This window comes from Schistocerca nitens, chromosome 6, assembly GCF_023898315.1.
Source record: "Schistocerca nitens isolate TAMUIC-IGC-003100 chromosome 6, iqSchNite1.1, whole genome shotgun sequence".
Lineage (NCBI taxonomy): Eukaryota > Metazoa > Arthropoda > Insecta > Orthoptera > Acrididae > Schistocerca > Schistocerca nitens.
In genome coordinates, this window is record NC_064619.1 from 302,142,071 (window position 1) to 302,158,374 (window position 16,304).

Sequence of the window (16,304 nt, forward strand, 5' to 3'; positions counted from 1 at the left end):
CGGTAGATTTCATACGCAACTCCCTTTATCTAATTTGAGATCATTTTGGTGTGTCTATTATTCGGATTCAGTATGGCATAAGGACAAACTGTATGTAAGACTGTGTTGTTAACCATGATGTTGCACCCTGTTCTTCAGTTGTTTTTCTGCTAAGCAACTTGCTTTTCTTCAAGTTCGCATGCACTTTTTCCCAGCTATTGAGGTTTCTCTTGTTGTTCTCAAACCACTGCTGGGTCGTGATGTCCAAACAGAAGCTCTCAGTTGCCAAACACATGACATTCCACCTATTTTGTGTGGCAACTTGTCCGAGTCCTTTGACCCATTTCTTTGGGTCCTGACCAGCATCTCCCGAAAACACTGACAGATGCTTGATGTAAAGCTGACCTACTGCTTGTATCTAATCCAGTTGAATCAAAATCCGAAACAGAGTCATCAGTGAAGTGCAACACTTAGCACGGAAAGCACATTTATTATGGACACGAACATGGAGACCAAACAGAACTGCATCGTGGACAGAGAGTGCTTTGTTTATACAAATATTGAAATTCCAAACACAAGACATCTTGAGAGACTTCTAGAAGTGATAAATATTAAATCCATATTATAAATTTGAAAATAACACTGTCTGTTACATTTTCATGACTAAACCGCTGAACTGATTTCAATGAAATTTGGTGTTGTAATCTTGATTGGAAACATAGGCTTCTTTAGAAAGTAAGAACAATTCTTTTTACATCAGTTAACATAAACCATGTTAAAAAATTATTAAATTTGTTGATTAATGTGTTGTAGTTTTCAGTCTAAAGACTGTTTTGATGCAGCTCTTTATCCAACTTTATCTTGTGCAAATCTCTTCATCTCTGAGTAACTACTGCAACCTACATCTTTTTGCTTATTGTATTCATATCTTGGTCTGCCTCTACATTCCCCCCGCCCCCTCCCCCCTCCTGCCCATGCCCCACTTCCCTTCAACACTATGTTGGTGATCCCTTGATCTCTCAGAATGTGCCCTGTCAACTGATCTCTATTTCTAGTCAGGTTGAGCCCTCAAATTTGATTTCTCCCCAAGTCTATTCAATACCTCCTCATAAGTTACATGATCTACGCATCTAATTCTCGGTTCTTTTTTGTAGAATCACATTTCAAAAGCTTCTGCTTGTCATACATATTTCGCTTCTATACAAGGCTACACTGTGGACAAATATTTTCAGAAAAGACTTCTTAACACTTAAATCTATATTCAATGTTAACAAATTATTCTTCTTCAGAAACTCTTTTCTTGCCATTGCCAGTCTACATTCTGTATCCTCTCTACTTTGGCCATCAACAGTTATTTTGTTGCCCAAATAGGAAGACTCATGTACTACTTTAAGTGTCTTGTTTCCTAATCTAATTCCCTCCACTTCACTGGATTTAGTGTGACTAAATTCCATTATCCTTGTTTCACTTTTGTTGATGTTCATCTTATATCCATCTTTCAGGATGCTGTCCATTTTGTTCAGCTGCTCTTCCAAGCCATTTGCCGTCTCTGACAGAATTACAATTCCATCAACAAACCTCAAAGTGTTTATTTCTTCTCCATGAACTTTAATTTGTACTCCAAATTTTTCTTTGGTTTCCTTTACTGCTTGCTCAATGAACAGATTGAATAACATAGGGGAAAGGCCACAGCCTAGTCTCACTACTTTCTCAACCACATCTTCCCTTGCCTGCCTCTCGTCTCTTAGAGCTGCTGTATGTTTTCTGTACAATGTACAAATTATATAATGTGTAGCTACTGCAATAACACGATGCATAGAGGTGCATACCTGCTCATGACCCACCGTACACATCACTTAGTAGCGACACACCGTGTGCTGTGCCATCGTGCATTGTGGCAGTAGGGAAGGGGTGGTGGGCGTGCGCATCATGAGCTGTGCTTACCTGAGAGGCAGACATGTCAGGGCAGCTGAAATTATTGTAGACACAGCAGCTCACTCATCATAATAAAATGGTTAATATGCGAGTATCAGCTAGTAGCAAATACTTGCTGGCGATAGGATTTGAAATGACTACCTGCAGCACACTAGCCAGCACTGCTAACTGGCACAGCTTGTGGCAATATCATAGGTGCTAAAGAAACTAAGAATTACTTTAGATTTATCTGGGCACGGACAGAACTGCACTGCTGACTATATTTTGTAATCCACATTTTGTAACATTATTGTTCGACACTGCAAGTGTGTTGTAGAAACTGTTGGTTCTACATAGAGCAGTTTCTAGATTGCTGCATCTTTCTTCCAAGATTTGTTTATTGGGTAGGTTCATCAATTTTGTACAACACTACATATAATCTTCGAGGACATTGGAGTAGCAGATGAAATCTGTGTGGAATGCAAAACTGCTAAATAACATTTGTATCTCCCTACAGTGGAGGTCCAAGTCCTCCCTCGGGCATGGGTGTGAGTATTGTCCTTAGCGTTAAGTTAGTTTAAGTAGTGTGTAAGTCTGGGAACTGATGACCTCAGCAGTTCGGTCCCTTAGGAATTCACATACATTAGAACATTCCCCTACAGTGGCAGAGCATGAACTTGCCATCCTACTGAACATTAGGTCACATAGTACTCAGACAAAGGTGCAATGGAGGGAGCAGAAAATGATTTCAAGTGAAAAACATAGAGATGAAACAGTTGATGACACCAGTATGGGATACACCGGGGCACATACATCTAACAAAATATAGTTACAGAAGTTTGGCTCTTACACAGAATAAATCTTGTCTATATACACTGCCCAGTCATATTAATGTGACCACCACCTATGTTCGACGTCACCATGCACTAACCACTCACAAGTGGCAGATTGGAACACTAGCAGTAGAAGGTATATAAATCATGTCATGGAGACACAGAAAACAGTGCAGTTGTAATATGGAAACGTAGTGATTTACGTGATTCCCAAAAGGGCACGATCATTAGCTTTTGGGCCAAGGATGGAAGTATTTCTGAAATGGCTGAGTTTGTTAACTGTTTGTGTGCCGCTGTGGTTAAAGTACACTGTGCATCACAAAATGGCACTATCCAAAATCAACGCTGAGGCAGCTCTTGTGCACCATGGGCCATAGATGATGGGTGAAAAATATATGAGAAGAAGTACCACTACGGCTGTATCTTGAGAATGTCTGTATTCTGTCACACGACTGGTTTTGGCAGCACTTGACCACCATCGTCAGGCCCAACCACTGCCAAAAGAGTATTTGATTTCCTTGGCGCATTTACTGTGGGATCCTTGTTACTAGGACACGTGGGCTAGCTTTCATCAGGAGTCTATACTCGACACCGAGTTGTCTCTAATGCAATCACATGTACCTAATCAAGGGCTGTGGAGATGTGGTCGAACATAGATATGCATCTGTTGAGTAACTGACGACCCAGGTGAACCAAGGGGCTACCAGCAGTCTCCTCATTGAGCATTCAGTAAACGTTGCTGTGTGTGAGCTTCTGCAGCAGGTGCCTGGTTTATGCACTCATGCTAAATACTTTTAATTGGGGATGAAGACTGGAATTTTCATGCCAATACCGCAACTGGATTCCCGCTGATTGCAATAGGTGACCTTTTCAGATGAATCACATTTCATGCTCCATCGAACAGATGGCCGTTGGCATGTTCAACGTGTTTTGGGGGATGTTTTTATGGCATACTCTAGATGGTCTTGTCCTTGTCATTCTGGAAGGCACTGTGGATCAACCCAAGTATGCATCTGTCCTTAGGGGCCATGTCCATCCCTACATGCAGTTTGTTTTTCTTTGGAGCGATGGCATCTACCAGCAGGAGAATAAAATGCGTCACACAGCTCACAGTGTAAGTGCTTGGTTTGAAGAGCATTAGGATGAGTTTACCATAGTACTCTGGCAACCAGACTCCCCACATTTAACTCTTTAATGCACAGGGATAGGAGATAAATTGTAACACTTCAAGCAGCATGGTAGTCTTGGAAGCAAGACTTACTTTTCCCTTAGTAGAGAGGTACCAGCCACACACAACACACCCATTCGGTCCTTTCTGCCCCCTTTCTTTTCTTTTCTTTTTTTTCCCCTGCAATTTGCACATCTTTGTCATGTAGTTCTTTGTGGCTGATGTGCTGAACTTTTTGTTGTCACACTTTTAGGTATGCATGGTTTGTCATTGTGAGCTGCACTGGATGGTTCAGTTGCCTGCCTTTCTTCCTTAAAGCAACCAATGTATTGCTTACAAGACTTCTGAACACTTCCTTCTGAAATTTCTTATTTTCGTTGTTACATCCTTCAGTTCCTTATGAAGCACAAAGGCGTTCACGATACTTTCATTAGTATAGCAAAAGAAGATGCAAGGCCACCATGTCCAATGCTTTCTGTCAGTTTTGTATATTGATTTCCTGTGATCTAATTTATCCACAGAGTTGATATTTCTATTGTAATCAACAACCAGTAGAGGGCAAGGCAACTTCATTACAGTTACATCCTTTTCTTTCCGAAATACTTCTGTTGTGGTTTTCAGATCATGAATGCTTGAGAACAAAAGCACAGTTCTTTTGTACTTCCATTTTACAATACACAACACAGTGTCATTTGTAGCCCAGTCATATTCATCACTTTTTTGTTCTTTATCATGTTTCAGCAGTTCCATGAGAACAGTAACATGAGATGGCCATTGTTTGATTGTGTATTTTCTCTCATGAATCACCTTCGTTTGAAGAGCTTGTTTCAGAAATAATAATTCCTGAACAAGGTGCTCAGTAATCTGGGTCATCACTAAAATCTGCATCATCGTCTGATGAAGTCTGACTTGAAAGTATTTCAGTGCTTCCATATAGTGATTCATTATAAACTGAGATGGAAGATAACATCTTGAATTAAGTGTATGCAGTTTTACTGCACAAACAATGCACAAAATCTGCAACAGTACCTGATGTTTCACCCAGTTTCTAATGCAGTGCAGGAACATTGATGGTGGTATACAAGGTGTGTTCCATAAGTAATGAGACCAAATTCATAAAAAATCATTTATTGAATATGTTCATACAAATAATAAAAAATTTTCAATATAGCACCCTCTTGTGTCGATACACTTCTGGAGCCGGTGTTTCCATGCCTGGAAGGCAGCCTGGAATGCCTTTTCCAGAATGCCCTTTCCGGAATGCCCTTTAGAGCTGATGTAACATGCACCTGGATGCTTTCAATCATGTCCCAATGTTTTCCTTTCATGACTCCTTTTAACCGAGGAAACAAAAAACAGTCAGTGGGAGCCAGGTCAGGCCTGTAGGGAGGCTGGGGAACCAGTGGGGTCTTGGTCCTGGCCAGGAAGTCGTTGAGGATGAAGGTTCTGTGACTCGGCGCGTTGTCGTGGTGAACTTTCCACGTGTCCTTGATGTCGCTTCGGCAGCGCGAGACCCACCTTTTCAGTCTTTTGAGCACTTCCAAGTAGAAAGCTGAGTTCACTGTAGTCCCGGTAGGTACAAATTCATGGTGGACAATGCGTCTGACGTCAAAGAAGACAATGAGCATGGTTTTGATCCTCGACTTGCTCATGTGTGCCTTCTGGGGATGGAGCGACGATGGGGTGTGCCACTCTGAACTGTGCCTTTTTGTCTCAGGGTCGTACTCAAAAATCCACGACTCATCACCAGTGATCAACTGAGTTTAAAAAATGAGGATAATTTTCACGAATTTCCAACATTTCTCGGCACCGAAGCACTTGCATGTGCTTGTGTTCGTCGTTCAACACTTTTGGGACGAGTTTGGCACACACCTTTCTCATGTGCAAATCTTCGGTCACAATGCGGAGAACGGTTGTGTTTGACATGTTTAGAGTTTGTGCTATCAATTGAAGGCTCAACCGTCTGTCAGAGTTCAAACAATCGTGCACACGCATCACATTTTCATTGACTCGTGCGGTTGATGGTCGTCTACTGCGAGATTCTTCGGTGATCTCCTCTCGGCCCTCCATGAACGACGTGTGCCATTGGAAAACTTGTGATTTGGACAAGCAATCAGTCCCAAAGGCATGCTGAAGTAATGGAAACATTTCTGTGGCAGACTTCCCAAGTTTAATGCAAAATTTGATAGTGTACCGTTGCTCTACAGAATGATCCATTGTGCTGTGTTACATAAACTCAAAATGGCGTTGACGGAAATGCACGTCCTGACTCTTTGGAAGCTTGCAGCCGAATGAGGCAAAGAGCGTTTTGAAGCTAGAACCCCCCTCCACTTAGCCCAGCCGGTTACAACACGCTGTGGTGTACCGTTGCGTCAGAAAAAAATTGGTCGCATTACGTATGGAACGCACGCTGTGTATTGTGAACTCTGAGTTATTCTTGAAACAGTCATCTTCCATGAAATATATCTAAATACCATGAATTCTACAGTGATTCTGAGTATATATTAGGCAGTATCTTACCTGTTATAAAAAGGTGTGTCACCACTATATCACATAAGGACGGGAGCAATTAAGCACTCGGTTGCAGTGGACAAAAACGTGTAGCAGTGTGCTCTTGATGGCAAAGAACAATCACTACAGATGCATCATATGGAGCAATGCAACTTGTGATCTCTTTTGGCCGTGTTTGGAACTACCACATTATGTACAATGGGTGCTTCATCAAACACATCTTCATGATGGATGCATCAGGATTTCACAATTAATTGATATGCTTTTAATACCACAATGCATGTAAGCAGCAGTGGAGTTGACATGGCTCTGCATCCCTGTAGGTATCTTGCAGAACCCCATTGTCACTTTTCCTGCATGTCTTGTAGCGGTCTGCGCAACAAAAGGTGGTCACGTTAAGACTTTCACGGGCTGTGGGGAATATACTTCCCACTAAATGTATTTGTTTACAGTGTTTAAGGGAATGTGTGTTACCCCTTCTGTACGCTCCTGGCATTTAGTGCTGGTCTGTTGCACCATCTGTAGTTTCTGTTTGTTGTGAAATATAGCCTTCAGGACTGTGGGAAGTATATATTCCACCAAACAACGGTGTTTTAATGATTATTGGAGTGTATGGTTACCACCAAAGTAGTTTGTGGAAGGGCTTTGGAAGTATACTTACCACAAAATTAATCTGTCATTTGTGGTCCTTGGGAAGCATACTTACCCTAACTTAGGGGTATCCCAAAGCTTTTGGGAATACGTCTTACCACCTCTGTCAGTGCCTGACATCTTGTCAGTGTCTAGTACATTGGACCAGGTGTATGAAAACTGCTACAATAATCAGTTTTTGTTTGTCATGGGATCGCTACTGTTGTCGCAACACATTGCTTCACTCCTGCAATACACATTAGTGTGACCTGTATCAGCTCTTACCTTTTTTGCTTGATAAGGTTTTGAGGACTTTTTTCACATTGCAATAAGTAAACTTTAATATCGTTAACAATTATTTTTAAATAAAGTAAAAGAAAACATAAAATAAAAACAGAAAACACTGTTCATTATTTTTTGTCATGTAGTGGCAACATGTAATAGCTCACATAAGGGAAATGGGAAATCCATTTACCACTAGTTTTAATACCTCACAAAGGTGCCATGGTGATATAAGTACCACCATAGTTTTTGGTTCTAACTCATAAAAATTATTAAAAAAAAAATATAGTCAGTTGATCACGATTCTAATACGTTAGCAAAAAAAATAATCTTTGCTACAAAAAATGTGCCAGCAAAAGGGTTAATGTGATCTTTTGAACTGCTGTAGGGATTCTGATCTGGTTTTGACTAATAGATACACTGATTAACAAGGAAGGATTTTATATATAATCTTTGTATATATAAAATGAAAAATGCTTGTGTCTGTATATGCAGGTTAATCTCTCTAACTGCTGAGGAAGATTTTTGTATATAACTTATTAATACTGTGTATAAATTGTCTGAATTATGATGATATAAGGAGAAGATGTGAAAACGTGCCATTACTGCCTAGTGAACAGCTGCTGTAACTCAAGGCAGCAGCAGTGCCTCGAGAATACAGTAAGCGGGATCTAATTGATGTCTCGCATGGTGGTCTAACAGTAGAGTGAGTGGTGGAAACCTTAAGGTCATGAGATCGAATCCCGAATGGATCACTCTTTTTCACTCTGCCTTCTAACCTAGCATTCACCATTCAGTGATATGGAAATAGGCACTCTGAATTATGATGTCAACTTCAGGCTGCCAGTTTCTGCTCACCCGAGAATAGCAGTTCCAATTCACACTCTTAATTCACTGCAGATTCTTCAAACAGCCATTGTAAATCATGAGATGCCTTTGTGATAAGGAATTATTCGGTCGAAAATAATGGTCTCATGAGACAGTTAAGGGGGCATTGCTGTTTGTTTTCTGTGAGAAATTTCATTTCCCATACCCTAGATATGCAAGAAACTGCAGTCACAATAAATACTCATACAAAGATAACAATATGCACTCTAAACCTTATACCAAGTGAATGCTGGAACGGAGACTGAAGACTAAATCACCTCTCCCATTCGTTCTTCTGAGTTACTTTAACGCACAAAATGTTCTTAGGGCTCCTTCTCTTCCAGCCGGAGGGTAAGAATCATTGAGAGTCTTATTCATTCTGAAGACACATCCGTATTCAGTATCAGGCACATCACTCATTTAAGCACATACTTTAGGATTGTTCTACACTTTTGTTACTTGGGACTGTTCCACACTTTTGACCATCATTATGCTCTACATCTGTTTGAATTAGATTCTGCTCTTCACACACACAATTATTTCCCCATGTGGATTCACACTCGCCATTCTCAGAAAGTAAGCTTCTGAAATTAATGCTGGACAGAGCTAACTGGTTGTACTATGTCTGGGTTACTAAGATGTGACCCATCCAGGGCTGGATGGGTCACTTCTTCAGCATGATTGTAGTACTCTAGTACATTTATACCAAAGTTGTCAGGGTGATTTGGTTGGCACCATGTGCTTTGTAGAACAATGATTGACACTGAATGATCACAGGCAGGCAGGTGGCACTCCTAAGGCACAAGTGCAGACCAGTGACAGAAACCTGCACAGTGTTTCAGTTTTCAAAGAGAAAAATGAGATGAATTAATAAGAAGACCAAACAACAGTGATGGTAGGAGTTCCTGAACTCATGAAGCGGATAAAATTTTTCTGAAAAGTTTGGAAAGTTGTCAAGAGAATCCCAGCTCACTATCTGGGTTTCCAATATGAGCTTCACTTCACTTGAACAGGGGAATCTTAACACAAGCACTACAGACATTTCTAAACAATATTAGAACATTATGCTAATGTAACCATCATAATTAGCATGGCTCCTGCCTTTTGCCTCAGCATTGAGGCCAGGGGAAGAGCAGTTGACATTTAATTTCCAATAATGACATAGAATACAATCACCCTTTCTCCATGTGAGAGCTAGAGCCCACCCTGTCTAGTGCTCTGGCCACGGGAACTACTACTCCACATACTTTTCTTATTAGATTGTGTATACAGTAAAAATTCAATTTTTATGGAGGGAGGCAATCTCCATCTACCCAATGAAAACTTTTAAGGGCCTTATATGTCTAATAATAAGCATATGTAAGATCACATGGTGAACCACCTGTTAACCTACCATGTAGAAACCAAGAAGCTCATTATGTTTCGAAAGTGGAGGACTATCGATACCCTCAGCCTGATGGAGGCAATTTTATAGCTGGCTATCCTACATGGGTAACAGTTAGTAGGTGTTTCCTTTGACAGAGAGAAAGTGTGGGACATGAAAGTGTTTGATACACTGGTGTGTGGTATGAAAGTGTGTGATACTACTTTCATGCTTAATATCTTACAAGAGCGCATGTGGGCGCTATATATTAAATTTCTCATATTTATACTGTTCATCATTTCTAAACATTTTTTTTTCCAATACCTCATTGGTTATGATATGTTTCAAGCAGCAGAACGGTGCTCCTAGAAGTTCTGTATTAAGTGTCACTTTATTTGCAGTGGAATAACATTCACAGTTATTAACCTCGTATTGTGCTCACTATTCATTAATGCTGACTCCAATTTTCTGCTCCATGTCTAAAAATACATCAATCACACACCAGTAACAGCACACTACTAGGAGGGTGGAGGAGTGAGCTCATTGGGTAGTGGTTTTAAGTTATGTTAGGAGAAAAGAGATTTAATCTACCTAGACTCCAAATGAGGGAAACTCCTGTGAATATTAAACGTTTTAGGCAGTGGATTAACAGTTTATGCTGCACTTGAAGGCAAGAGGGCTAACCTCATGGTGCATCATTCATTCAACCTACTGGGTGTCCACTACTGCTTACTTCCCAGTGTTGCTCTCTGCATAAAGTATATAATGGAACACACTTTCACAAAGTTATCGAAGAGGTCTGTAGTAAAATTATTGAACTGAGAGATCCACATATTTTGGGTATGGTACTAAGAAGGGAGACTAAATCGGCTGTTGCATGGATTTCCTAAATCTACACCATACCATCATGTGGCAATGAGTGGATAATACTTGTTTTGCTTCTAAAGCATCTATTCAAAAGTATTTGCCATATCAGAAGCCCTGAATCTCTCTCAATAAAGTTCAGAGAGACTTTTAAGTGGTGTTATGAAAGATTAACAATGGAACATTTGGAGAAAACCTTGGTGCTATGGAAAAGGGCAGACAGCATTAACAAAAAAGAAATCCCAAATTGTCTATACCACCTTCGCAAGCAGGGAACTCATTGAAGGCATACTCTGCCTAATCTGTGATACATGATGTTGCTGTAGAAGTAGCTCTGTTTCATACATTGTGCTGCAGTCATTATGTTGTCAGCCCAAAGCTGTTCCACCAATGAAGGGATAATGATACTTAACATACTAAGACTGCTGTGATGCATCCCTCCCACAAGACGAAGTACGTTGTGCTGTTATTGATGGATTGTGGAATCTGCTCATCAATGAATGATGAACCTTAATTTCAATCATCGCTCATGACTTTACAAGCTCTATGTCGTAAAGTGGTGTATAATGCATCATGTGAATAACAATGTTGCACCTATTCCATGATTTTTATTCATGGCTCGTTGTGTGTCATTTTATACCAACACTGTTGAAATGAAGTTTCAAGTATGGAAATGAATTTAACACAAATGCTGATCACTTGCAAACATCACCTTTTTATGATACTAGTGATGAACTGGCTTTTCAGAAATGAGTATGATAATGTGATTATAAATAAGGTGAGTGATGTCACTATAACATTCTACTTGCTAGCTGTGTGGGGAGTCTTAGAAATCGAGTTTGTCATTCCCAGTATATGTCAAAAAACGCAATTTTAAACTTAACAGAAAATTGCAGAAGGTGGCAAACATACTCTTCTTAAAGAGGCATATGATATTACTTATATTACCTGCAGATGCAGCACCTGCACCAAATGTGTGCATATTGCTTAACTTCATGTACTGTCTCAGGAGTGTGAAATGGAATATTATCTGTTTTTTCATGTTTTCCTTGAAGAAATGTTAAAGTACTTTTTCTATTAGATAATATGTAAACAAATTGCTGTAGGACTATTTTTGTGGCACATGTAATGTTTTTTATTCATCTTTTCTAATGTTTGCGCTGTGCTTCGCATTTTTTGTGGCATTTTGTCGAACTGTTCTTTTTGAATGTGAGAAAATCAACAATATGTGTCTTGACCACTACCATTAATTCAGAGGTAATGAAAGAAAGGTATGGGATCTATTGAATAACATGCATGGTGTGAGTTGCACTGTGAAAAATGGACAGCTACAAATTGTTACCAAAAATCTTGAAAAGTTTTTGACCAATTAACTTCAGATTTTTACAGGATACTCTAATAAATGTTTGGACAGACATAGGCTACGCATTTTTAAAAATGTATGTGGTTTATAAGTATATACAAATTAAAAAAATGCAAAAGGTTGCTGACAAAAATCTCAGAAAGTTCTTGATCAAATTGCCAAAAAGTTTTACGTGATACTCTAACAAATGTACAATGGACGGACACACACACACACACACACACACACACACACACACACACACACACCATCTAAAAGAGGAGCATTGTTAACAAAATTCTCCAAAAGTTCTTGACTGAATTACTTCAGATTTTGGGCTTTTCATGATACTCTAATAAATATTCAGGCAGACATATCCTGCATATTTTTAATATATATGGTCTATAAATATATACTACATAAAAGGGAAACATAGTTAGAAAAAAATTCGAAATGTTCCTGACCCATTTACTTCAAATTTTTACTGTACCCTAATATACATTCGGATGACATAGATGACTTATTTTTAAATATGGTGTATGAAAACACATAAAAATGAAATTCTGTTCAACATTTTTAACAAACGTCTCAAATAGCTCATGACCAATTTACTTGAAATTTTTACACAATTCCCTAATAGATGTTTGAATGGACATAGGCTAACATTTTATATAAAGGGGAAAGATTTTTAAGAAAAATCTCTCTAAGTTCTTGGTTGATGGACTTCAGATTTTTACATGATACTCTAATAAACATTTGGACAGACATAGGCTACATATTTTTAAATATATGTATTGTTGTTGTTGTTGTTGTGGTCTTCAGTCCAGAGACTGGTTTGATGCAGCTCTCCATGCTAATATATCCTGTGCAAGCTTCATCATCTCCCAGTACCTACTGCAACCTTGGTCTCCCTCTATGATATTTATCCTCCACGTTGCCCTCCAATACTAAATTGGTGATCCCTTGATGCCTCAGAATATGTCCTGCCAACCGATCCCTTCTTCTAGTCAAGTTGTACCACAAATTTCTCTTCTCCCCAATTCTATTCAATACCTCCTCATTAGTTATGTGATCTACCCATCTAATCTTCAGCATTCTTCTGTAGCACCACATTTCAAAAGCTTCTGTTCTCTTCTTATCTAAACTATATGTATTATATAAAACATATATCTATATAAATATGAGTTAAACAGTGAAAAATCCAGGATGGAATGTAACAATATTATGAAAAAGATAGTTGCTGTTCACCATACAGCAGAGGTGCTGAGTCTCAAATAGGCACAACAAAAAGACTGTCAGAAAATGAGCTGACAAGGTCTTTGTCGAAAATAGACCCCCCCCCCCCCTGCCCCACACACACACACACATGACCACAGCCTCTGGCTGCTGAAGGGTGATGGGAGAGGCAACCGGGTGGTGAGTGTAAGGAGGAGGCCAGGATGGGGAGGGGGAGGGATAGCAGGGTAGGGGTAGGGGACGGTAAAGTGATGTGTGTGGGAGCATACAGGGACAATGTGGAGAGAGGGTAGGGCAGCTATGTGCAGGGAGGTTAGACGGAGGGCAAGGGAGGGTGGGTTGCGGAAAAGGAAGAGAGAAGTAAAAGGACTGAGGGTGCATTGTTGGAATATAGGGCTATGTACTACTGTTCCCATTCCATTGCTACACAGCCCTGTATTCCACCAACACAGCCTCAGTCTTTTTACTTCTCTCCTTTACGGTTACGACCCACTCCCCCCCCTCCCCCTCTGCCCTCTGTCTAACCATCCAACTGCACCTAGCTGCCCTACCCTCCCTCCACATCGTTCCTGTTTGCTCCCAGAAGCAGCACTTTCCCGTCCCCCATCCCTACCCTGCTTTCCCTACTGCTCCCCACCCCAGCCTCCTCCTTATCCCCACCACCCAGCTGCATCACCCATACATGCTGCTGCTCACAGTCTGGCCCCAGCAGCCAGAGACTAAGGTCTTTGTGTGTGTGTGTGTGTGTGTGTGTGTGTGTGTGTGTGTGTGTGAGAGAGAGAGAGAGAGAGAGAGAGAGAGAGAGAGAGAATGCACGCACGTGCGTGTGTGCATGATGACTATTTTTGATGAAGACCCTGTTGGCCGAAAGCTCATTTTCTGACAGTCTTTTTGTTGTGCCTGTCTGTAACTCAGCATCTCCACTATATGGTGAGTAGCAACTATCCTTTCACAATAGTGTTATAAAAATAAGTTGTTGTTTAACATCATTACCAAAAATCTTGAAAAGTTCTCAATCAATTTACTTCACTTTTTCACCTGATGCTCTAATAAACATTTGGACAGATACAGGCTGTATGTGTTTTTAAATTATATAGGTAGACACACACTCACTGTATAAAGACAATGTTGTTAACAAAAATTTTGAGAAGTGTTAGAGCAATTTACTTCAAATTTTTCACAATACTCTAATAAACTTTCAGATGGTCAAAGACCATACATTTTTTTCATTATATATGTGGTATACAAATATGTATGTAATACATAAAGGGGAAACGTTGTTACTAAAAATCTTAGAAAGTTTTTCATTGTTTTACTTCAAATTGTTACACGATACTCTACTAACATTCAGATGGACATAGGCTAGGCTATATATATTTTTTTAAACAACAGTGTGTAGACTTTCTGTTAAAACTGACTGCAGAAAGAAATTTCTGTGATGTGAAAATGTGCAGTTTCACTTTCTTTCTCACTGTCAGTTTTAACTTGGATAGCAGGTCATTTAGACCATTATACGAATTGGTTCTTGCACGTACCTTCGTTCTCCTTGTATATAATTTTAAACAAAATTATATACACATCAATGTTCTGGTTTATTTTTTTTCGTCAGAGTCAGTTAAGAGGAAAGAGGCATATTTTATTTGTTACTTTTTGACTCATAATAATAATACCGCTATAGAATGTGAATCATCCGAAACTTTGCAGTTCTAACTGTTCATAAATTAAACAAAGAAACACTGTAATTGAAGTTACTACCCTCGAAGTTACAGCAGAAGGGGGGGGTCTCTCCTGTACCCCTTATATTAATGATCTGAACTGATCTATCCTTTAATTTAAAGTGACTTCATTTCCCAGTTGAGATCTGGCTTTAAATTACAATAAACAAGGTAGAATGTTGGCGAGAAAGGGCGAGAGGATATGGACAGAGAGGGGGAGGGGAGAAAATAGATGGAGAGAGGGTGAAGGAGAAGATACATAGAGAGGGGTGTAGAGGAGATGGAGAAAGGCTTGTTTTTTGTGGGAGGGAGGAAGAAATGGATAATGTTTGAGGGAAGGGGGGAGGAGATGGAGAATGACAAAGGGGGGGGGGGGGAGATGGACTATGGGAGAGGGGATGAGGAGATTATGACCTATATACAAGTCTCTTACACATTTTGTAGTTGCGAAGCATTGTCAGGTTTGCTAGTAACTATTATAAACGTATGTAATACCATTCAAGATGAGTCTTGTTTACATGGTGAGTAAAAAATCTGTAGTAAGAGCCACGTCACAGGTCTTATGTAGTACCAAATTATTGCATACATTTGTTAGATATGTTATATACTATTACAACATACATTAAGGACAACAGATTATTCATTGTGTGAAATTTGTTGTTATGGTGTACATAGCATTACAGGTGATCTCTGCTGATGAATATAATTGTAAATCTGGTTTATAGCTTTGCTTGTCTTTTGTATTTTGTTCAGTTGTTTCCATAGAGATTCAATGATCTTCTGTGTGTAGGTAGACAGGTGAATGCTCTCTTGATCAAGAACATATTTTTAGTTTTATGAAGCATTATTGCACATTGCAAAAATGGAGTAAACATAGAATAACTGCATTTTTTCCGTAGATTCAGCATGGTAAACTTGAAGAAATAATAAATTCACAGCAGTATTATTTGGAGATGGAGGAACATAGCATCGCTTCATTAGATAAGAGGACAAATATTGTGACAGGACAAAAACTAGGAAAGACTAAAGTGTTGCTACATGACCGCAATGTGAATGAGAAAGAGACTGGTATAAAGATACCAAGTGCAAGTTTGACCGTAGCAAGTCCTGCTTACATCAAGCTGGACATTTTACCTCATCACAACTGGGCAGTTATAGTAGAGGATTACTATGAAATTGTAGTTGAGGTGTATGACAAGTAAGTTAATTTCTCACTCTCATATATCATTTATTTTCATAATATTTTCTTTAATATATGAATGGAGGAAAGGGGCTTACAGGCACTAAATGGCGAGGTTATCAGTGCTAATATGAAAGTTGCCTAATTTGATGCCTTTCAAGCTTTTTTACTTTATTATGTGATAAAATAAGAACAGAATCGGAATGGTTGCTATGTATGTTTTTTTTTTTTTTGAAAATGCGGAACATGATAACAGAAAGTCACTGTTAACTCTGTGGACTTATGGTTCAGTCTGAAACAAACAACAGACTTAAATAAATGGATATTCTCATTTCCAATAATGCTGATTACAATGTAATGACTATGACTTTAGGCAGATAGCTGTAATCAGGGTGCTAGTGGTTTTCACATATTTCTACA

General features: G+C 39.4%; 1 protein-coding gene across 1 annotated transcript in view; it reads left to right on the top strand.

Annotated features, from left to right (window-relative positions):
* Positions 1–16,304, top strand: part of LOC126262497 (nuclear pore membrane glycoprotein 210) — a 272,203-nt gene that overhangs the window by 62,068 nt on the left and 193,831 nt on the right. Inside the window, exon 5 of the mRNA XM_049959163.1 lies at positions 15,604–15,902. Coding sequence (XP_049815120.1) covers positions 15,604–15,902 — 299 coding nt within the window. The remainder of the gene's footprint in view (positions 1–15,603; positions 15,903–16,304) is intronic.